The following is a 24,988-nucleotide window of genomic DNA, read 5'->3' on the forward strand; positions in this document are numbered from 1 at the left end:
GAAGTGGGATTCGGCATGAAATTCCAAAAGCGGAATCTTTCAACCGTCACGCTGGAGAACGAGCTCTCCCTCGACCTCCACCTCGAGACTGATACTTCGGCATATTACTGGGAAACTACGGAACGTTATTTATGTAAAAGGCGCGGCAGCAAGCGAAGAATTTCTTAACTTTGCCAGGAAAATTCCTTTTCTTCGAGTCTTTAGCGAGAAAGTGAGGGGTTGCGAGCGAAGAGGATATTATAGTGCAATTTGAAATAGCGCGGATACAAGCGCCCAGCTATGTTGGCAAATAGATATTTTCTTGAGCACACAGAAAGACACACGTCCGTACAACTTTCTCGACGTTTAAGTCTCATATCCATAGAACTGACATAACTTGAATATTTGAATCTGTACGTAGAAAAAAAAAAAAAAAAAAAAAAAAAAGAATATACTGGTACGAGAAATATAGTGTAACGTGGAATTCGGGTGTATAGCGAACTGAAAAATTCTCGAATATAATACATCATTTAATACCCGCGGGCACGATCGAGCTTAAATTATGCATATGCGGTAAGCAGAATTAATTACAATCGCACGGATAATTTTCGATCGCGGAGAAAGTTTGACTCCGCCGACGAGAAGTTATTTTGTATTCGGTATTGTTGCTATTCCGGATAGGGTTTAATTAAAGATACCCTTCAGGGCGGGCGGTAAGGTTTAGAAGAAAGCTCTCCCGAACAAAGGGACGAATGGAGCTGATCGAGACCCCCTCGTTAGACGAGTGCCTCAGGGCTAAGTGGTTTACGCCGAAGCTAACAATTTTCATTCGCCTGTCTACGATACGTTCTCTCCACTGTTGGCAATATCAGAAAAAAATTATTACGTTGAAAAGAACTGTTATAACAGTAAGTAAAAAAAAATCTAAATAAATAAAAAAAAAACCGCGTTTAAACATTCGCAAATTTCGGTGAAGAAATTGACCCATGTCTAGCGGAGAAAAATTTTTCGTCTTAATTCGGAAACGACGGTGAGTCGACTGATATTTCAGGATCGCGCAAATAACCGAACGGTTCACGGTCGTTATTGGCGAGAGTGAGATTATAGACTCTCTCTCAGCCGCTAGCCGTAGGGAAGAGTCCTACTTGCGGGTCGACGTAATCAACTGAATGAGCAAGTGACTCTCGAGGACCGACCTCGTGCAGATACGCAGACGGTAGCAACGATTTCATTCCGCTTTCCTTCATCCCGCCCTTTCCATCTCTGTCTTTCTCGATGCGGTCATCTGAATAAACCATGAGTGTTGCCTTAATGACGAAATCGAAGGTACAAACGTTCCGTTCCCCTGCTCGAATCCCTCGCCGTGGTAGAAAAAGCCGGCAAACCGAAGGAAATGTTCTCAAGCCGATGAAAACGAAGGTAAACGCGGCAGAGATAGATTACGGGTCGTTCTCGCGGCCGCGCGCCATGTCTCGATGAGATCTTATAAGCGCGGTTCTCGCGTAATGTTGTACATCTGATCCGTGATCGCGGTCGCATTAACGCCGATTGCGACGTTGCGTCGCTCGCAGCTAAGTTTATTTAAGATAATTTCGTGGTCCCATGCTAAGCTGCAAGGAGAACCGTAATGTGCAAGATAACGTCGAAGTGACTTGGTCCAGTCCGTCGAACAAACGCAGATATACGCTATACATATGAGCGTGGTCAGAACATGGTCATGCTTATTTATTTACGCATCCCTGATGCATTGTTGTGTATTTCGGTTACATCGACGTGGCGCGCAGATAACGTTTGCAAAGCCAATATCTAACGCACTCAGTCAAACATACAGTTTGACATTGACGTGATGTTTAAACAATGTTGAAATTTTACATGCACATGCATTAACACATATTTGCGCTCACGGTCGCGTTAAAGTAAAACAAAAAAAAAAAAAAAAACGCCGCATTTGTGTTTGCAGAATGCGCATTTACAGAAGCGGCGAACGCGGTCACCGTTCAGTATTATTCTCAAGCCTGGTTTTCTATTGCATTGAAATAATGCCTCCCTAGTTTCTTTATTCCGCGCCAAACAAAACGCAGCGATTTTATGTGCACGAGTGTAACGAAAATCGTAATTAAACGGTGAATTTTATATAACGCTCTTCTCAGTAATTATACTTCGTTCTGTTTGTAATTTCCTTAGGTGCCTCGGTATTTTATTTAACTACCTTTTAATAGTCGACAAGTCGTCCGAGTTAAAGTTCCTGTGATACTTACTAAAATTCACTCGTGCCTCGAACTTCCTTTTAACTAAGAAATAATTAAAATACTTCAATTAGATGAATTCTTGTCCCGTCGGTCAGATTTCTTTGACCCGCCTGGTCTCGCCTTACTTTTGTATTAAAGTTGACGTAACAAATACTAATCGATAATTCCCGAACGGGTTTCACGCGCAAATGTAAAGCAGAATTAAAAACTATAACGTAGACGATGAAAAATACATTTTCAACTTGAGAGAGAACACGTTCATCGTGTATGTCTTTACAAAAATATTTCTGAGTATTTTAAAGCGTTTAAAAAAGAAAAGAGAAATAAATATGCAAGTTTCTTTTAATTGTTTCAATTTTAATGATCAATGTGCTTAATTTGGAATTAGCAAATCGTTGGATTCGTAATTGCACTTTAATACTCACAATCGCCGACATTACTTTTACACGACCGTGTAAAGTTAGTATCGCACGCGTATATTGCGAACGAACTCAAACATAATATCCTGAAAAGCCCTCGTAACTCTATTTCGTTGGGTCACATACCTCATGCGGTCCCAGACCATGATACCGCAATCTGCCTTTGCTATTTCTAGTTTGATAGGTGTTTAATATTACTTGGAAATTTTGATCTCCGCTCATGATTTAGTGTTGTTCGCGATATGTATATAAATCGAATTATCAATAAAAGCGGCAGTAACCGTAAATTTCCCGTAATGCAGCCGGGTATTATTTTTCGTAGAGCAGCCTTTCAATCTAATAAAAATTTCAACAATTTTCATTCGAGCTTTAAAGCGTACATCGATATCTTGTAAATTTACATTCGTTAATATTCATAGAAATTGCGAGATTGCATAAAATGTTTTGCTAAAAGTATCCATATCTGATTTAACAACTGCGTACTAAGTCCGCTAGCTATACCGTGCGGGAGAAACAAAAGTTGAAAAATGATAAATGACAGATATATAAGGGGGGCAGAAACTCGTATTGCAGTCGCGCGTAGAGTAAAAGCTTTTCAGGCGGGATCATATCGCCCGCGATTTGGAAGTCCGGTGCCCTACGGGAAGAAAGAATAACCGTCGCATCTCAACGTCACGATCGAACACGCGGCGGCGGTAATCTTCGCGGATAACCCGCGCGTCGGTGTTACAAACCGATCCGAAACGTAAACGTCCTTCCGTGCTCATCGAAAACCGCTTGTCACTTTCCGACTGTCATGAAACACGCGCGGAGAACAACTAGGCGTATCGCAAGCGGATTTTATTGACGTCCTCCTGAATTCTTCTTCAGCTTTTCCAACCGGCTTTATAATGCAAAACGTCGGATTCTCGACACACTCATATCGCGGTCTTCCTCATCGCAGCTTCCGACAGCCGAGGCAACCTCATAATGTTCACATGACGGGAACTAGAGGGAAACGCCGCAGGTGCTTATGCACATCGCGGCGCCGCCTTTCCGGATAACGTGAATTAATAAAAGATGCGTCAATCCGAGGACGCTTAACGTGGCATTGCGGGAAATATAATATTTTTCAACGAAAGCTTATTGGCATGTGATACCTGCGTTTCTGCACGTCGTAGGGAAGGATACTATTTCAGTGCCGGGAATAGATACACGAGTATATACATATATATGACAAAAATAGAAATGCTCGCGAAGAATTATTTTTGACACTGCGAGACTAAGATTATCATAATAATTTTTTTTTTTTTTTTTGAGAGAGAGAGAGAGAGAGAGAGAGAGAGATTTACCAATATAAGCCGGATGTAATTTTTGTTATTATAAAAAAGCACGTAATAAACGCAGTAGCATGTCCATTAAAAATTAATATCGACTTTCCATCGTCGCTAAACTTTTTCAAACAAAAATGAAATTGATATTTGGATATTTGGAGATGTAAAAATTCGGTATCTCATTTCCGACCGGCGCGACAGGGAAATAACACCGGCACACAATCTGGCGGATGAAAGTTCGATTTTCTCTCGTGATACGTCTACATAAATAATGCGTAAAATCGTGAAACTTTTCAAATTATGATATCAGTGTACAGGGTGTTCGTTGTCGTGTCTGGAAGCTGACGGCTAATGCGTAATTTATTAAGATGCACGGCCTGTTTAGTCGATACGGAAACAAGAGATGAAGAAAGCAAACGACCTGAGAAAACTTATCGCCGCCTGTTATCGGGACGGGCACGGCTTTTAAATATATCTCAACAGGACGATTTATGGCCGACAGATTTATGAGAATGTCCACATGTCCGCTTTAACGATTTTATATCCAACACGACGGTACTTACGTTGTAAAGAGTTGGCGATTGCATTAATCATTGCGACATAGTGGTTCAAATAAATTTGACAAAATAGATAAATAAATATTAATATATGACGTTGATATCTCGACAGAATAATATAAGCTTGTATTTCCAAGTTAAAAATTTTATATCTTAATGATCTGGTTTAGCGATAATAAAATTTTTTATTTACAAAAGTCGAATTTTTTACGTTTTCAAAATATCCGAATAGTTTCATATTTGTTTGAAAAATTTTAATGTTTGAAAAACTTTAATGTTGAAAAAGTTTAATGACGGCGGAAAGACGATATTAATTTTTAATGGACACGCTGCTGCGATTACTATCGTGTTTTTATAATAATAAAAACTGCATAGGGATTATATCTTTTACATAAAAATTTTCGGGATAATTGTATCAATATTATCAGTAATAAGATAATATTAATTGTACGCGATATTAATCGTGATATCAAGATATTGAAAAAGGAAATTAGGACATGTCTAATGTTTTTAAGTTCAAAGAATTAAAGCTGAAGCTATTTGGTCAAACGCTATTTACCGCATGTATTATTTAAATGTTTATTCACCGCCTTATGTACAACTAGATAATTACGTCATTTAAAAATACATTTTATGCGCATTTTTAATAGGTTGTTTTAGCATGAGTAATATATGCAGGTAACCTTTTGCATAGATAATATAAACCCGTTTTACATCTTTAGCAGTTCAATTTGTTGAAATCATCAGAAGAATGTCGACTAAAACGTGTATAGTCTTAATAATTACATTTTTATGTGTGATAGTGCAGTATAATGTGACATATGCTAAAAGGATATTAGTTATTGCAAATTTCCCATCATACAGTCATCAAATATCGTATCGTAACTTATGGCTAGAATTACATAGACATGGTCACGAGATGGTGGTGATTACTACAAATCCCCTAAAAAATTCTTCTTTAACTAATTACAGAGAAATTGACTTGCAATATTTTTATAATGGTTTTCCCGAATATAGAAGTTTACGGTTTAGTAGTGTTACCCAGGCGAGCCTTCACATACCACTTCTAGAAGTAGAAAACAATATATGGATTGCAGCGCACACCATGAATCGCGAGGTTTTTAAAAATTCCGAGGTGAAAAAATTATACGCACCTGATAGCAACGAACACTTTGACGCGGTTATTGTAGCACAGGGTTCCACGGCTTCGATGAACGCTTTCGCGTACAGATTTAACGCTCCTCTCATAGGTAATAAAAAATTAATACTTATAACAACACAGTGATATATAAATTAGATAAAGCAAAAAATTTGACTAATATTTGATCAATTATTCGGTTCGCAAACGCATGTAACGAAGCGATAAAAATTATGTAACAGGTATTTCAAGCCTAGACGTATATAATCACTTGCGTTATACGTTTGGATCCTTGCTTCTCCCGTCTCACATCTCTAATTGGCAAGTGAATACGCCAAATGAAAAGAACATGTCATTTTGGAGACGGCTTGTCAATTTTTATGAAGTGTGGAACCAAATGTATATCTGGGCGAACGAACATTCTGCTGTAGAAGATGCGATCGTGAAAGAATATTTAGGACAAGATCTGCCGTATATCGATGACATAACGAGAAACATGAGTATATACCTCGTAAACAGGCATCCAGCGCTTTCGTATAGCGTACCAGAACAACCGAATGTCATATTTTACCATGGCTTTCATATTGCAAAAGTACCGGATGCTCTGCCAAAAGTATATATATGTATACACACACATAAATACAGTATATATTATTTTTCCGATCTCTTCAAATGAGATTCAATAACGTTGCGTTGGACATTTACATAACCATTAGTCTCGTTATATTCGCTAGAACGTAAAACAATTCCTTGACAACGCCACGGAGGGATTTATTTATGTCAGTCTTGGAACCAATGTTAAATGGGAGGAACTGCCGAACAATACATTTGAAGCTTTCGTTGAAGCGTTCTCAGCTGTGCCGCATAAAATTATTTGGAAACTTAATCCTGATTTATTACCCAAGAAATTCGAAAATATACTGGCATTGAATTGGCTGCCTCAGCAAAGCATCCTCGGTAATAATTGACGGGTGGAAATATTTTAAGTTCGGCCGTCTCTGCGTTTTTAAATATGGAATAGCTGACTCTGAAATTTTATACTGATTTTTCTCAATCCCGTAGCACATCCGAATATCAAGCTGTTTATTTACCAAGGTGGTCTTCAGAGTACCGAAGAGGCTATTTATTACGGAGTTCCACTTGTAGGACTTCCCGTTATATGGGATCAAATATATCAAGTACAAAATATAATAAGACTAGGCGTTGGCGTTCGTCTTTCGCTTAACAATCTCTCGAAAAAAAATATAGAGACTAGTATATACGAAGTTATAAACAACGACAGGTATTAGATTATCGTACAAGATCATAGTTAATCGTAATTAATAAGCAACAATATATATTAAATATTAACGGCTGCGATACAAAGATAAATGTTTTTATCTGTCTTAAAATGTAGGAGCATTTTTTGTTTTTAGATATAAAGATCGAATGAAGCATCTGAGTAAAGTTTTTAAGGATTCGCCATATGATAGTCTGCAAAATGCGATACAATGGATCGAATACGTGATACGTCAAAATGGGACGCCTTTCTTGCGAAATAATCTTTGCGATGAACCGTGGCATCAACGATATGATTGGGACATCATCGGGTTTCTCTCTATAGTATTATTTATTATATTCGTTACTTGTATATGGATACTATTTCAGATATTTTTACTTCACTTATGGATATTAACAAAATATCTACGGTAGTTTTTATTCATCAAAATATATAACTATGCTAAACCGAATCTACGTTAATTCGTCATATGTGAGTAACAGTTTTATTAAATAATCTTGAAAATTTTTGTCTATATGAATTTATTTATTATTTATTACGAAGTATTTATTTTCTAACAGTAAAATGTAATGAAATTTGTATAATACGAGTTTATGAAAAGCGAAACGATATCCAGTTTAAAATCAAATTTGGCTTACTGTTGAAATAAACATAAAATCAGTTTTGCGCGGTAAACGAAGTGATCCCAAGGCTATCGGCGATACGATCGGAGCTCAGAAAGTCGGTGTCGAGAAAGCGGTCACCGATACCACCGTCGTGCCGAAGTCGGCGAAGTGACTTTCTATCGTGATGCGACGAGAACGTGTCGTCTTTCGGTAACCGTACCCCCAAAGTGTCCCGGACTCATCAGCCGTGGTAACACCGGGGGCTTACTCGACGCGGCCGACTTAACTCGAGCTTGGCGGAAACTTCGCGTGAAGTAGATTACTATACCACCGTCCGCACGTAGCGTCTACGCAACTACGACGTGATACATACAAAATGACGATAGTCGAAGTGCCTCACAGGATTTTGGAATTAACGTACCGCGCCGTGCTCCTCTGTGGAGCACGACGCAGGCAAATTCGAAGCGAATGAAAGTCACGTGCGTGTTCGATCGCGCTGGTGCGTAACAATTTAATTAAAACGTCAATTATCTTTGCATGAAAAACTCGCGCGGACTTTTCGCACCCCAGTTGGCGTTAGCAAGAAAATTTTTGCGTATAAATCAACTCACGGCCATTAAACGTTTTTATTCTTGCAATTCGCAGTACAATAGTTGAAACGCGCTCGTTTCAGTTACCGGGACGGCTCGCTCGCTACGGATCGCCGTGTCACATCGGTAATAATTCTCACGCGCGTCTATAAAATCCGTGACAACCGATGACAGATCGATAAATGCTTCGGCAATTAACGAACAATGAGATTGATGCATCGTGAAAGATAGAAACAGCCCCCGATGGGGAGCGAAACAGGGTCGAAACCCACGGGAGGGATTTGCAACGGGCCCGCTGAACAATAAGGGGAAGAGAGGTGGAAGAGGGAACGTGTGTGTTTCTGGCGTTTCACGTCAGGGAAGTTTCCCCTTTGACTTAGTGGCGTCGCGCGATGCATTATGCAAGGTGGTAAGATCTGGTAGAGAGCTGCCTGTCTTTCCGACTGTCTCTACCGTTGCGCCGAGACGCGTTCTCGTCACAATCGCTAAACCATCGCGCGCTGAGAGTGAGCACAAAGACAAGAAACTCCTCCGTACCTTCACCGAGTCGAATTAGAACCGGTGCATATTAACGATTCAAGTAGATAGCCGAGCCGAGAATGGTCGCGTCAAGTGTAGGGCACGTAAATTAAACATCGTTCGATATTCGCGGCGGTTATTTCTGTATTCGCGGCTAATCGTTAAATCTCTTATAAACCGGGTGGTAGCCAGTTAAAAACAAAATTTCTCGGAACGAATTATCTTCGATTGACATTGGCCATAAATATTAAATGCTGTAAAATTGAGGCTATTTCGCGAAGCGCCAAATTTTACGCGAGAAACTTGATATGAGAAAGCTATATATTCGGATATTATATATTTAAGTCAGTCTGCCCTTTTTATTTTTCTTTATTTCTTTGTCGTAAAAATATTTCTTTGAAGTGGCTGATGTTCAAATAAAATCGATGAAAACGCTCTGCCGAAAGTAGCAACGCGAAGCGTCGTGTTGCATTTAGTAACTTGTCAATTTTGACGGCTTACGTCGAAGCCGGTCGAAGATATGACGCGAATGTGTCACCTCGTGATGCACGCTCGGGTCAGCTGCGTTTCTCGCTTGGAGCCTATCAGCCAGTCTTAACGTCGTAATCTATGTGGCGTATGCGTGGCGCGTGATGCGTTACACGTGAGGTGTACGTATTGCATGACTCGCGGATACCCAATACATAGCGATGCATTGTAACGGCTGTGGCATGATCAGCGCTCAGCCGATGTGTCAACATGCTCTTTCGGATCTACGGACTCGCTTGTCTTGCGGCTTACTCCTTTCCCAAGTTGATCGTGAGAAAACATTGACGACGTTACGCTATTTTTATGTTCCGTATACGTACCGTGTAAGCGTAAAATAAAAATTTTAATCGAGTTAAAACAAAATAATAAATTTACGGAATGTTCTGCCTAACGTTAAGCTGCTCGCTTTAAATTGCTTTAAAAAAATTAATACTGATTTTTATAATAAAAAATAATTATAAGTAGGATATTTTATCAACTATAACTTATTGCTTCTTCATACAAGAATCGATTAAACTTAATTAAATTTTATCCTGAAAATTAATATCGTTGCATGTTAATATTACATTAATAAACGCACAAAGATCCAGTAAGTAAAGTATATTTTTCCTATTTATGAATACAGCAGATAAATGCACTGAAAGTGATATTCGTGAAAAATTGTAACAACAAATTTTTTTTTTTTTAATCTCTTTTTAATGATTCATTAACGTTCATCGCGACAACGTATCGACAACTTACGTGATACGCTGAAACCAACTAAATGCATCCCACACAAATTGGATCACCAGGTTTGTTTATGAGGAAGCAAATATTTCGTCGCGACCACGGTAAATTGTTTGCCCGCGGCGAACCCACGCTGCGGCGCTTTTAATTTGCACGGCTGGCCTGTCATCGAAATGGAAAGCCCAAAAATGCGAACCGAGTGAAAATTTAAGAGCACACTGCCAATGAAATGCGAGCAGCGAAAATGTATCTTTGCAGCGTTGTTCACTTTGATGCAAAATAATAGATTTAGATAGTAATTAATTAAATAATTTAAACAACAGTACCGTCAAGTACTACGTATATGCGGTGCGTTTGAAACTCTATAGCGCGCGTTGCGTATTTGTTAAATTACTATTGCAATTAACGTCTCGAATAACAAGATCATTTGCAATACGCGTTACACTGTTTTTCGCAAGCGGCAAAGAAAATTTCGCGAGGAGAGCTACAAATGCGGTACGACGAGGCCTGTCACGTAAACCGTACGTGTTGTGGCGGTCGAACGTATGCACTTTTCAACATGTGGCACACGTTGAAGACGATACACGAGCGCGGGTGCTGACTGCGGGGGTGAGTGATATAAAACCGCACGAAATTGTTGCTCCCATGGCGGAAATAGTGTTCGCCCGGCATCCGGAATTTGGGACGTTTTGGGACGTTCATTATCCAGTAGCAGCCTCGCTTAAACGCGAGCACGTAGACCGTGCGATAAATATATTGCGATATATACAAGAGAAGAATGTTCCACGCGCTCGTGCTTCGTAATAGTAACATTTTCTAACCTTTTCGTTTCTTTAAATCTATTATATCATGTTAAACGTGCATTTATATATGCTTAAAAGTCTACGAGACTTTTTGCGAGATATTAAGCGAGACGCTTTTAATCCAGGCTGCTTCGTAAAAACTTTATCCGCTTGTAGTTTCTCGATCATCTCGTGTTGATTTTTTTTTTTTTTTAATATTATTTTGTCCGGAACTTCCGACATGTGAAATACATACGAGAAAATTAATGCGATAAAGGAATACGAACCACGATTGAATTTTGCTTCGCTAAAAATTACATTTCCATAGAATAATAATGGGTGGGAAGATATGTAAAATAATAATCGAAGGTACCGGGCGAGCTAGCGGTTGTTGCGAAAATCATTCGATCGCCATTACTGGCGTTTTCATATCCCTCTTCGCTGCTTCCAACTGTACGGTATTTGGTATCGGAAATTGGGTTGATGATTCCAATCCATATGCAACATCTTTCCGCCTTTATAATAACCGTATTCGAATGACGAAAGGTATTTGCATGTACAATCACAGCCGCGATTTTCATCGCGTTTAACCCTTTTGCCGTTGGACCCCTCACGAAGCAATTTTCATGCAAATCCGACTATATTTTTGCATTTTTGTCTGCCATATTGGATCCGTCATCTCGTATTTCTTCGGACAGCGTAACAAACGAAACACTAAAAGAACATAATTTATAGATGCGTGGATTTATAACGTGGCGGATAACGATAAAAAAGGTAGCATTAAATTGGCGTTAAGGACGAGACTCTGGTGCCAACAGGGGGGGGATTATCGTAAATTTCGCGTACAGTTGGCAATAACCAACTGAAATCCAGCGGATTATCCTCTTTGTAGAAATAAATGCCCGGAGTATGAGTTAAGTCGAAAGAGGCTCTTACTGTAAACCTTTTCAGCGGGCGCGTAAACGTGTCCGGCTCGTATGTGCGAGACGTGCCCTCGCAATATAAAAGCCGGCTGATCTTTTAAATAACGCGTTATAATCATTCTCGCGATCTCGCGGCAACTTTATCCGCGCCCGGCCGTCGTTTTGTAGTAGTATCGATTTCCACGTTAACCTCTCGCCCAGGGTAAATTAGCTAATGAACACTAATGAACGCAATTTTCACCAATTACATTACACGGATCTCATCGGAAGGAAATCTGGCGGGATCCCCTGAGCGGTGGCATTCGCCGCCGCTCGCCGTGTACCGAAACAAATATCCTTGTGACGAGGACGCTTAATACCACTCGTGAAACCCAATTCTAGCCGAGTTCAATTAGCCCTGACCCCAACCGTCCGTGCGCGCTAGTCGAACGAAGACGAACGGAGGGAGAAATGGGGATTCAGCCGAGAATGCGAGACTTAACGCGTATTCGGGCGCTATCGCGCGCAATGCCTGGTAACAGACCTCCATGGGGAAGTTATATGTTAAGATCTGGACCACAGACCGCGATATCTCACGTGCAGACGGAATTGCTCGAGGGGAAGAAGGACCGGAAGGGCAAAGGGTAGGGAGAGGAGGCGAGCTCGAATTTTCGTGTTCTAATGCGGAGATCGCGAAAGGGGTCCCCGCCTCACGTTTACTTCCTCGATAACGTTACATGCCGTTTAGCGTTTCTAACACCGTCGACGCGCGCCGAGACGCGGATGTTAATTATTTCGGCGGTTTCCCTCTCAGAGTTTCCTAATCACTTACGGAGCTCGATTAAGCATTGTGCTTAACAGGTGACCCGACCGCAGGACGCGTTCCATCGCGGCACGTTAGAGAAGTTATGCATCCACCGGTCTCGTCGAGAGTTACCGCTTAAAGTTCCCAACTAAAGCATTGTTCAATGAAACATTTCATTGCGTGGATATTATGTATGAGATTGACAAGTAGGTCGCGACATTACATTTAAGCGGATTTAAAAATCTTAAATGTATACCATTCGTAAAGATTGTGTCAGTTAGCGTTAAATTGACGTTAAAGTCGTTTTATATCACGGTATTCTTAGCAAAAAAAATCTACTTTACAGATTTAGATATCCTGTTTTTTTTTTAATTATTTATCTTTATTTTCAGAAGAAATTAGACTAATGTACAGAGAAACGTGTATGTACGTGTGCCTACATATATGTTATGTTCGGCGTACGTTGCATAAATAAATATATTGTATATATATATATATATATATATATATATATATATATATATGTACCTATATAAGCGCTTGCAATGCGATGAGCTCGGGTTCCGTGGTCCGCTAAGCCCAAATGACTGGATCAGTCACCCCCTGCGGGGATTCCGGTTCTCGTATCGTACAGCCCCGAAATAGGTCACTAGTGGCGGCGTAGTTGTACGGTTGCGTCATCGCCAAATTGCTTTGCACCCAATATTTTTATATAGCCCGATCTGTGCCGTTTCATCACCGACATGCGAACGCGCCGCGCGGATTGATATATCGCCGCACGCCGGTGCACCAAGGGCCGCCGCGGGTCGAAATTTCGGTGGGAAAGTTTGAAAAATGCGACAGAACCGCGACGGTGGCGGGCTGGTGATCATGTTGCCGTGATGTTGATCGCCGATGGTGTCGGCGTGTTCAATTCCGCGGTGTTACCGTGAACGCGGAACGTCGCGCGGCGCGCTGCATCAACCGTAATTTAGTGGGCCGTATTATGCAGAAGTCACGAGTGCTAATGGCCGCCGCAGCCTTGTGTGCGGTTAATTAAATTTTATTACAAATAATATTACGCGATATTACACAGAGCGACACAGAGCGTACATTTCGGCTTCATGCGGAGGTTTTGCGAGAAATTCGCACCCCGCGGCTGCAAGTGAAATATTAAATCGAGCTCGCGAATTTCCCTCGCACGATCCTATCTCAGAGCGCGAACGACTAACCCACGTAATTAATTCATTGCTCGGCTGTAACTCTTTACATGCCTTCGCATGTATATATATGTACATACATATAGACTCCATTAAGATTTAAAGCGTTGTATGCGAAGTGAAACGCTTTGGAATAATATGTCCATCATTTACGTCAACTTTTCATTACGTATCTTTATTGAACGTATCATCATATGATCGTGAATTTATATAGCTTAATTAATGTAGTAACAAAAATTGCAAACTTCTACTTCGAAATATATTAGTGCGTGTAACTCAGTTATAATCTGTATAAAATATTTTCAATTCCGCGATGAAAAATTTTATTGGATTTTATATCATCCTTGCTTCAAGTAATAGCAAGTCCATTCGTCAATGAAAATGAATAAATTGGATATAAAAAATTAAAAGTAAAATTGATTAATATATTCGCTGTACTTTTGTATTACCGTTGATATTTTGTTGATCGTTTATTAATTTTACATTCGCTGTAATTTATTGCTCGGTGGTGTACACACATTTCTATCAACTCGTTACGGATGTAATAATTCGCGAATACTCCTTCAAACTTCGCCGCGCGCGCGCGCGTGCTGCATATAAAAAAAGAACGGCGCACGTTATTTTTTGCATATAATTTGACAGGTGCGCTGAAAAAACAGGTGTAAAAGAACGTACGTAGTACAAGTGCTTTGAAACGCGATACACCGCCGACGTAACACGTGCGCATATTTGAAAAGAAAATATGTAAAACATAAATGTGAAAAATTAAATTGCTTTTCTTTTTCCTTATCACAAGTATAATGATATTCAAAGACGTTAATTAAAAGAAAAAAAAAGAAGCACTAGAAAATATAAATAAAAAATCTTTCTCTGCAAATTGATTACTTGTAAAAAGAAGTAAGATATGGGAAACGTCGCGGACGCTATCGATACTTTAAAAATACGCCGGAACCGCTTGTTATCTGCTTTTGCGCGCTCACCGATGCTGAAATTATCCCCCGGGTTACGGAACATCGCCGGTGGTGCAAAACGACACCGGTGGGTATGATTTACGCGGGATAGCAGGACCATTCTTTCGGGAGGATAATCCGGCGGGTTCGTCCGGCGGTTCATTCATAATGCACAGCCATTTATAATGCAAGTAGGAACGATGCATGCAGGTATAATTACAGCTCCAAGTGCCGCGCCGCGCCTCCCGCTTCTAACTACTCCGCCCTCATTTGAGTAAACCGACGCTCTTTCTATAGTCGGCTAACCACGTTGTGTGGTCATCTTTTTTACGATCTTGTCGGCGACGTTCGCCGTTAGAGCAATCGTTTCCTAACTGCGTCTCCGTACGAGATCGCATTAACGAGCGTCTACTTTACCTTATCGATTATAAGGTTATAACCTTCCCCTTTCACTTGCGCAAATAGCCGAATTTCAATAAATTTTCCAATAATATATATTTCATGTTTTATTTAATCGCCGGCTATAAAGTTTTTTTTATAGAAGTGATAAAATAAATTCAGTAATAAATAAAATACAGTGGTATTTAAATAATATTGGCCCACCGTTTGTCTTAAAAAGCTACCAAAAATAATATTAATTTGTTTTTTAAATACATTTTATACGATGTTCTTCGCGTCTTTGTGCCAATTTTTTATATTTAAAACGTTTTAAAATGTATGATTTTAAAATTTTTACTAAAATATCGTATCTGACTTATTTCAATATTTTTACTGTGTGATCAGTATATAAATACTTGCGGTTTATCAAACGTTATCAAATATTATCGTAGCACATAAAATTACGTTGGGACAGTTCGGTTTTCGTTAAATACGCGTCATGTTAATTATAATCGATGAGCTCAATGGATCCCATTTTAAAAAGCGTTTTAGTTTGTCGATTTCTCTTTTACGAATGTATCTCTATTCGCTTGCAAAACAAGACGTACAAGCCTCGTTCGATGGCAAAGACGAAGGTGAAGGGTGGGAAACGACGGAGAATCCAAATTGCCGCACAAAGCTCTCGCGCAATCAGGTTCCCGGTAATCCTCGCGCCTTCAAGTACTTCGGCACGATCGCGAAAGCCAATTATGTGGCTGACGTACGTACAGGTGCGGCTTTAAAGCGGCTAGGCAACGGGGGCTGGATACGAAGGTACATAGGCACGGAAAGTGCATTCCGACGGAGCGCAGAATTATTCGATTAGAGCTAATTCGAATTATGCTACAGCTCGTTATCAAAATTGCTAATTGTTAATTGGTACGCGCCAGCAGCGCACGCAGATGTATCGTTAGTGCGTCGCTAAACGAGGCTGTCACCGCGTCGCTGCAATATCCCGCCTTTGCGTTAAAAATTGCGTGATCGCCTCCCGTCGCGTAAGTCGCAGCTCCGGCAGATCGTCCGGCGAAATTCACGTCGTTCAGCCGTCGAAAGCTCCGTCATTTCCAAGGCGTTTACCTCATTCCGCTCCGATCACACCTCCGCTATCTTTCAGATTTCTCACAATATTTTTCCCCCATCGGGCCGCGATTGTCGTCGAGACGCAACGACTGCATCTCGCGGGAAACTTCAACCAATTCCCATCCCTTCTCTCCGCTATTTCGGTGTGAAGGAGCAACAAGACACATGTCCTCGACGGGGTATATCCTCGTTTCTCGATCTTCCGCCTTCCAGCGTGCTCCTGCGGTCGACTCTCACGGCTGATAAATTGCGCGAGGTGAGAGTGTGGAAATTGCATACGCCGTTGCAACGCGCGTCCCCGGTGTGCAGTAATCGTACTTGGACGTACGCGCGGCTCTCTCGTAGGCAAAGGAAAGGAGAAAGAATAGGTGGGCAAGTAATGGAGAAAGTACCCCGTTACCCAGTACGAATGTCCAGACCGGAATTCTCTCAGGATAGGTCTCGTTAGTCCTCCGTGGCAGACTTACGGCACCCAGGACCCGTCCCGCCTCGGCTACTCATCATGGCTTCGGAGCGAGGTGTACTAGAGAGGATGTTGCTTTCCTTCCTCTCAAATTACACCCGTGAACCGCTCGCCAAGTCGAATCGATTCTCAAAAATGTCTTGGCCAAGTTTCACACATGTGTCGTATAACACGTACGAAAATTAATTAAATTCTCGCGACGATTGATTAATCGATCTAAAAAAAATTCCATTATCTATGTATGCGTGCTGAAAATTCATATTTACCTAGTTCACGAAATAATAAATTATTTTGAAAGAACGGCCTAAAATCGATGCACGGCATCACGTTATCGTCTCTCGTTCGTATTTTCTATCGAACATCGCGTTCGTTGTCGGTTGGGTCGAGCGGAAAATACATCCTCGATGATTCTCGGCTTGCTCAACATCCGCACATTTCATCGATGCGTCTTCAAAAAAAAAAAAGAGAGAAAGAGAAAGAACGGTATATAAGATGTTCGGCAGCGTGCACGCATCCGGCGTGAGAGAACAGGGGAATCTGGGAACGAATCCAAGCACGAGAAGGGGCTGGCTTGCCGTCGGAAGTTTGATTTATATGTTAATCGCCAGACAGCAGTCGCTACCGATGTCGACGAGTACGACTTTTGCCGCGATCTTTTTTTTACCTCTCTTAACAATTCTCGAAATATCGCGTATAAGTAGACACCGACCGCGTTCAGAGGTAATATGGATAAATTGGATAAAAAATAGGAATTTTAATTATTAATTAATTTCCTGAGAAATTCACAAAGGTTTAATTCAAAACTAATATTACGTTGATTATAATTAAAAAGAAATTTCAGAGACTGTTGGCGCTAATATTTTTATCATTTTTGAATATTAAAATTCCTATCAAATTTCAATGTGCAAGATATATATGGTAAATAGGCGATTAATTAATAGACAGTAGATCGAAATTCTCCATTGTACCAAAGACAGAGGGATGTGAAAATGATACATTTCTAGCTCAATAAACCTGCGGAATTACTAGAATTTCATAACCAATATATTGAAAACCACAACTGTCCGTATTCGAATTCCGAGTGCCTAATTGAAATAGTATAAAAGATATATGTGGAAGGGTAAGGTTTAATCGAAATCACGAAACCAATTAATTAGTCGTCAATCAATGAAACACAAAATTACAATAACGAGAACTACCAAACCCAAATACATTTTGAATGAGATTTTCTTGTTTGATCCTTAGTCAAGACAATGTTCAAAACAATAAACGTTAATAATAAAATTAATTATAAAAGTTACATACATTAATATTAATATTTAAAATTTATTAAAAAAAAAAAAATGAGTATTACCAAAGAGATATGAAATAATTTTTATCTATGACTGGTTGACATTTTATAAAAAGTATTAAAAAGAATAAAATTTTACTCGTTATATTTCACAATTTGTGCAAAATAATTTATCTTTATCCAACTTAATCATACACCTGCGTAAACATTTCTATATTCAATGGCCTACGTGTAATTTTTAAATGTCCGCGGAATATCACTCGCAACATATATTATGTATTACGTGTGTGTATAAATCCAAGAAATAATATCTTATCGTCACGAATACGAAGCTTTTTTTATGTTACAATAATATTGCGATTTTGTGGAAAGACTATTTCATTATCTCTGTTTCCGCACGTTACTCTTTTTAACAATTATGTTGTACCACGCAACGCATGAATAAAATGCGTTTTGCGTCGACGTGAGATAAGAAGTTTTCGCCAGATGTGAGAAACATGACTGCAATATAAAAGCCAATGGAAGACGCGACTTACTAGTGTACGTGCCTGTATGCTAGTAAGATGTTACCGAGTTTAATTTCTCAATTTTTATTTGCCGGAAGTGTCAGTGAGTCAAAGGCGCATATAATTAAAATCTCACGTTACTTTACGTTATAATTAAAAAAATACTGAGTATACACTTATTATTTATATTTGAAACGAACTGACCTTTACATATACCATAAATGACGTAACTTATCTGACATTTAGAACTCCGTGACGAATAATAGAGCGTGTTAAAGTCAAATCAGTGCAAGTTATAGCAAAACTTCTTTAGCCGTATTTTTTATTATCCAACGTGCTCCGCGGAGAAAAAGTTTAAAAAGCTATACAGTCGCGGGCAATAATGTCGACTGAATCTTCGCGTGATTTACGATTACGTATTCGCCGTATTCTAGAGAAGGGGTGGGTGGGGGAGGGGTAACTTTTTTGCTGAAGCAACTCAAGACAAATTCTACCATCGGATTTAATATTACAGTATCCTTCCTGGCGCGACCGGCTTTCTTTCTTGACCCTCGAATCGCAAGAGGTGCGACGGTAACTGACATAAAGCAGCATCCTTATCAATTGAGCCTCCAGCGAGGCTTACGGCACGCTTGCGGAGCCGTCATCGTCAGTAATAAATGGGTTGTCACGGCGGCTCATTGCGTTAGGTATATTTCTTTCCCTTCTGAATACGTATCGCATTATCTCATTACAAGCCACAAAACCTAAATCTTCATAAGACGTTTATGCTAATTATCATTTATAAACGTCTTATCTCCATAAGACATTATCTTTACCTTTGAAACGTCTCACGACTAATTTAATACCCTTCATTAAGTGCCGAATATAATCGCGGTGTCATTATCAAGATCGTATTTATCTTCTTTTTGCATACCTCGGGAGTACACAGATTTTAGCAGAAAAAGATAAAACCGTAGAGTTTAATCGAATTTCCATAATAAGGCAATTTGCCAAGCGTATCTGTTTTTGGAAGGTACTCAAATGTATAATTAAATTTAATCGATTCGAATTTACAGCTGAGAAAATTTTTTCTTTGAGACTCCCGATTAAATAATCGAGATTTTAAATGTACAATTAATTAAAATAAATATGTTACACTGTTCTAAAGCTTATATCTTAACGCGGTTAACGCGTCACAATGATACAGGTTGAAACATTATGAGCACATTCGCACGATTATCTGTCCCGCCGCTTGTAAATGAAGTAAAACCGTCTCATAAACGGTTCTTTCGATACCGTGACAATGCGGCTCGTCTATAGCGTATGCTTATCATCGCGATAGTTTCACACGCCAATTCAATATATGCATTCCGTTGCAGTGCGCCGGCGAACGTTTACAGACTCCATGCAGGAAGTACCGACAAATACGGAGGCGTCTATTATCCAGTTAAAAAGATCGTTCGGCACCCCGCCTACAATTTCCTGACGATCGATTACGATATCGCCCTTCTCGAGGTAAAGTCGACCTCCGTCTCTTTCTTCCTTGCCCTTTTTTCCTTCCCTCCTTGTTAGTTTTTGCTCGTTAACGACTCGGGCTGGCTGACAGTAACAACATTGGTAGTTCTCGCACGCTCTTGAAATTTTATTTCAGATCGATGGCGAAATCGCATTCAACGACAGAGTGCAGCCGGCCAAGCTGCCGAAAAGGGAACCCGCGGGTGGCATTATGGCGAACGTTACCGGATGGGGCGCGGCGACGGTGAGCATGCGGGGAAATAAACTCATTATCTAAACGTTGCGGGGAAACAAATAGCGCTAAATAGTAACGAATTTCCCCGATCGCCCGGGTGCTCGAAGATTTTCAGGGGGAGCGCCATTCCGTATCGGAAATCGAACCGCGCGGTAGTATTCGATACATAATGGGGAGGAAAAGAAAAAAAATCCATATCCCCCCGTGTCCCATTTTCAATGATACTAAATTACGTTGCGGGTGTATCAAAGGTATTATATTACAGCGCCATTGTTAAATTACTTCGCCTGTGGCCACTTCCCTTTCCGATTCGGCGCTTGGCAAAACCGCAACTTTCCTAGCGTAGCCTCCGCTAATTCCGCGATGCTGATATCTGATAATCGATATCGACTCTCCGTAGTTTATGGACGTCGGTATTTGTACTTTACGGCGAGGAGATTCGAAAGGATGATTATTGCGTACTATGCGCACCGCAATAATACGGCAGAGCGAATAATCACGTATCTTACTAATAAACTTGTTAGAATGTGTCAGGATTAACAAAACATCACGTACTTTAATTAATCTAACGTTGAGAGTTGCAATCTGCAGAAGAACGTTCTATTTTAGGAAGGCGGGGAACCATCTCCAGTGCTAATGAAAGTAACGCTGCCGGTCGTAAGCAGAGAGACGTGTCGGGAAATATATAAATCCATACGCCGCATCACCGATCGAATGATTTGTGCGGGCTATATGCACGGCGGTCAGGACGCTTGCGAGGGCGATTCGGGCGGTCCCCTTACGGCGGACGGCATTTTCTATGGAATTGTATCCTGGGGATACAAGTGCGCTGAACCATCTTATCCCGGCGTCTACACCAATGTTGCGAATCTCCTCTGGTGGATAAAATGGATCAGCCATATTTAACCTCTGACAATTATACGCGTCCAATTTTATATTTCAATTTGCAGGCGGTCGACCATCGCTCAAAAGAGTTCTCTTTCTCAAGTAAAAGAAATATTTTAAAAATACGTTCTGTTACTTTGTAACAAATATTTTTATATAATCATGTTTTTCACGCCGAATTGTTATACATAAATTTTAATTACAACTATTAATATCGAAAAACACGAATATGTGGTCATCGAGGATTATCTGTACCACGTGAGAGAAACTCATTTTTTTTTCTCTCTCTCTCTCTCTTTTTCTCTTTCTCTCTCTCTCTATCTCTGTCTGTCTCTCTCATTCTTTCTCTCTTCCCACACGCGATAGTTCGCAGTATCGTGCGTTTTGCCAGCAAATAAAACTCTACGCCATTCATATGTGGCTTTAATCAGTAGTCAGTACAGCACGGTGACTGTAAGCCGCTATTATTTTCGAATAAATCGGATTTCAGATAGAATTCGTTATCCCAATACAAGTATCGATCCAGATAACCGAACGACACGTTTGCAGCGGCGCTTTTACGCGCGAATCATGGATTATGACCGTAGAGTCCTGTATTTTCAAGTACGTGAATGTAAAATAATAATGTACAGGGCATTCCGATATTAAAAGCCACAAATGAGATTTATTAAAAAAAATTGCTTCGCGAACTTGAAGTTAACCTTCGAAAAATTTTGCAGCAAAATTAATTTAGTAATTGATATTATCGTGTCGCTTAATAATTTTGATATGTACAGTGCAACGATATAGCATTGATAAAGGTACGCGTATCTCCATTCGCTGAACAAACATCCTGCGCACATGTGCTTTATTGGTTTATCGCGTGCACGCGTATGCAAAGTTGTCACATTTATCAAACTTGTAGCTAAAAAGAGTCTTGTAGAGTTCGAAGAAAAGTTACTTCCTATCCGACTCCTGGAGAAGGAAAGCTAACAACTCCGGGTTCGAGCCCATTGTGCCGTGACTGGTTGAAAACGAGCTCGGGAAAAATATAATCGTGTGACACGCGCAGCCTTAGTCTCTTTTGGAATTTTCTCAGCCGCTTACACGGGAAAATCGTTTTTCACCGTTTGACGAGGTGTCCAGGTGCCGCGATACTCGGGGAAAGGTCGCGTAACTCATCCGGCGTTCCTCCGCCGTGAAACGCTTCTCCCGAAAGTTAACAACTAACCGGGAACGGGAAATTTTTACAACAAGCGTAGGCATTTTTACACGAACGCGGATATGCAAACTTTCCGCAACTTCCCGCCAACCGGTTGGCACCCGCGCAGCGACGTTATTCAAAGTCACGTCGGTACCAAAAAGTAAATCGTCATGGAGCACTGTCGCAAAACGTTCCCGCGCGTTCGTAACCCCCTGGCCCACCCCGACGGAGGGGGCCACAATAACGAGAAACGTGTCGTAAAAACGTGCAAGCCGTGCCAAATTTTCAGGATGGGTAGGGGGTGCAACCCGAACGGAGCTGAGCTCGCGGCGGCCGCTGTGGCGATCGTAAATCAACGTACGTGCGGGGCGACGATGCCGAGCTACAAGCCGCTGTCTAAGGATATGTTGCGCGCTGTTAACGCTACCCACCCGTCGGAAACGTGTCGGGTAAGATGAGGATATAAGATGAAAGTGACGCGACACAATGGGTCTCGCGGAACGGGCACGATGATCCGTGAAGGACTCGTGTGCACGCGAGAAACCCGCGACAAACTCTGGACGACACTCGAGAGAGTGTCGACGGCACCGAGAAGAGGCGCCTCGACCTCGTCGTCGCACGTCACGACACTTGGCACGCGTGCACGGTATATGCATCATCTACGTGCTATCGAGCTGGGTGCCGCGCTTTTAAACGTCAAGCGCAGTGGGTCTGATAAAATATTGCTCGAGGCGCGAGAATTATTGCAAGACATTTCTTTAATACAAAGACTAAACACCAAAAAAGTAATAATTGAGTTAGTTAATTATTTAACTCAGATCGATAATTGACTTACTGTATAATCACCAGCTAAAGCCGATTGAATTTTTTAAAGTTTTTTTTATTTTTTTTTCTTTTTTAAAGCGCTATAATATGCGAGCGCAATCTCGTAATGATCTCGCGAGGTGCAGCGAAATGTAGAAAATGGGGGGAGTGTGAATTAAGAGCAGTCGACGGTAGTCGAATTCCAATTGTGCCACGGCCACGAGTGTACAATTACATCAATGGAGTCAATAGTCTTTCCGCAAGTACACGCGTGGCTGGTTCAGGTGTCGGTTGCACCAGATCGGTGAACAATGCGCCACTTGACTCGAGAACGCAATTTCCACGCGACGTCGAAGCACCACAAGCGAAATGCGAAGAGATTCGCGCCCGCTAGATAAAATTTTCGTTATTTCGCGACGTGACTATATATTCGAAGACTGGAATAAGAAAAATTATTTTAATGTATAGATACAATATTTTCTTAAATAAGCCGAATAATATTTAAAACATTTACGCGACTGAGCTCAGATTGGATAAAGATTTTACCAAGACTTTTAAACTCTTGCGATTTCTCATTTTAATTTTAACTTGAAAATTGTAAAATAAAAAGCCTCTTGAAAGACGTTTAAGCGTTACTTTTAAAGTAAGTCTAACTTTTAAAGAGATGTAACAAGGTTTTATATGTTGTATAATCCGTTATCGAGCGCATCGATTCCTTGCAATTAGCGCGGATGAAGTTTACAGCAATTCCAACCGCGATGATAATTTTCGTGATATTACTATCGGGATGGTGTAGGTGCGTCTCCAGTTTCATCGCGAATACTGATTAGCGTAGAATTCTATACGACGAATTAAGTTGCGAGATCAAGGCACATTCAAATGCCCGTATTCTGTGTCAGTAGCTACTTACCTTGCATCTTTACGAACAACTCTCTCTCTTATAAATAAAACGTATGTACATTCGTAATTTTAATTACTAATACCAATATCTACCACGTTACACTTTTCCTATTAATAAAACAAATTTTGCAGGCTGCGGGATACTAATTTTAAAACCCGTTAGATCTTCAATGTTTAATCTTTGATAACGGGAATATCTCTGAACCAATTTTATTCTACCATAACAGTTACGAATTAAATTAAAACACCACGTTTCGATTTTATACATTCATGATATTGCAAGTCGCGCGATACGTACGCGTCTCTCCCTGAGGACGAGAAAGTAGACGTCCGAGTGCAAATAGACGACTACTGGAACTCAAACATTACGTGGTTTCGTCAATACTTGATGCATATTCATAAAGGTTTAATATAGCAACGGGCTAGCAATCAATTATTTCGACCTGCCGCGTGCGTACTCGCTCGTTGATAAAGTCCATGAATACAGTATCTCGAGCATGCCATTTAATTTAAGCGTTAGTGGCGAACGTCCCGTACTTCCGATTTCAAGTGCCATGTTTAAGCTTAATTATCATGTTTCGAAACCGAAACTTCCGACGTACGATACGCCGCCGCAGCTAACCATTAATTTATCATCGATATTTTATCGAGTGCCAATTAATGGAAGAGATTAAAAAGTTTATATAAATTCATGCCAGCGGTTCATTTCCGTCCCGCTGAGAGCCTGATTGTGCGGAATTAAGCAGCGACCGATTTAAAATCTTTTTAACGACCATTAAAGAATTAACGACACATATTTTTGATTTACCTCCGCGTGATATTCGAAATAAAAAAAGAATAATAAATATAGAATCCGATAAGTATCCAGATTTTCGGCTCACGTGGCTTAATATTAAATGCATACATAATCGCAATTTGATTTTTATTTTTGCAAAAGTAAATTATTACAATTTAGTTATAACAAAAATAATATACTTTAAATATTAATAAAAATTACGAAGTTAAATATAAAAATAGCCAAGTCAGTCGGGAATAGATTTCGAAAGAGCCCTGCTATTGATAAAATGTTAGAACTGTAAGAGAATTTGCTAATAGAATATAATGACGATTGACAGAAATTGAAATTTTAGAATCTATTTCTTGCCAGCAGATTTGGCGAACAAAACACGATTTTAATATATGCGTAG

At 40.3% G+C, this 24,988-nt stretch overlaps 2 protein-coding genes and 1 long non-coding RNA gene across 3 annotated transcripts in view; all 3 read left to right on the plus strand.

Annotated features, from left to right (window-relative positions):
• The window catches only part of LOC139101391 (uncharacterized), a 102,577-nt gene that overhangs the window by 50,539 nt on the left and 27,050 nt on the right, over positions 1-24,988 (plus strand). The gene's annotated exons all lie outside the window — the stretch shown is intronic.
• LOC139113779 (UDP-glycosyltransferase UGT5-like) lies at positions 3,985-7,450 on the plus strand. The gene is made up of 5 exons (XM_070675186.1): positions 3,985-5,767; positions 5,898-6,268; positions 6,390-6,612; positions 6,718-6,937; positions 7,071-7,450. Exons 1-5 carry the CDS (start codon positions 5,269-5,271, stop codon positions 7,345-7,347), a joined length of 1,590 nt encoding a protein of 529 aa, XP_070531287.1. The 5' UTR covers positions 3,985-5,268; the 3' UTR covers positions 7,348-7,450.
• LOC139113904 (trypsin-1-like) lies at positions 17,825-24,752 on the plus strand. The gene is made up of 5 exons (XM_070675353.1): positions 17,825-18,400; positions 18,812-18,986; positions 19,659-19,794; positions 19,931-20,038; positions 20,639-24,752. Exons 1-5 carry the CDS (start codon positions 18,355-18,357, stop codon positions 20,933-20,935), a joined length of 762 nt encoding a protein of 253 aa, XP_070531454.1. The 5' UTR covers positions 17,825-18,354; the 3' UTR covers positions 20,936-24,752.

The sequence above is a fragment of the Cardiocondyla obscurior genome, linkage group LG03 (assembly GCF_019399895.1).
Source record: "Cardiocondyla obscurior isolate alpha-2009 linkage group LG03, Cobs3.1, whole genome shotgun sequence".
Taxonomy (NCBI): Eukaryota; Metazoa; Arthropoda; class Insecta; order Hymenoptera; family Formicidae; genus Cardiocondyla; species Cardiocondyla obscurior.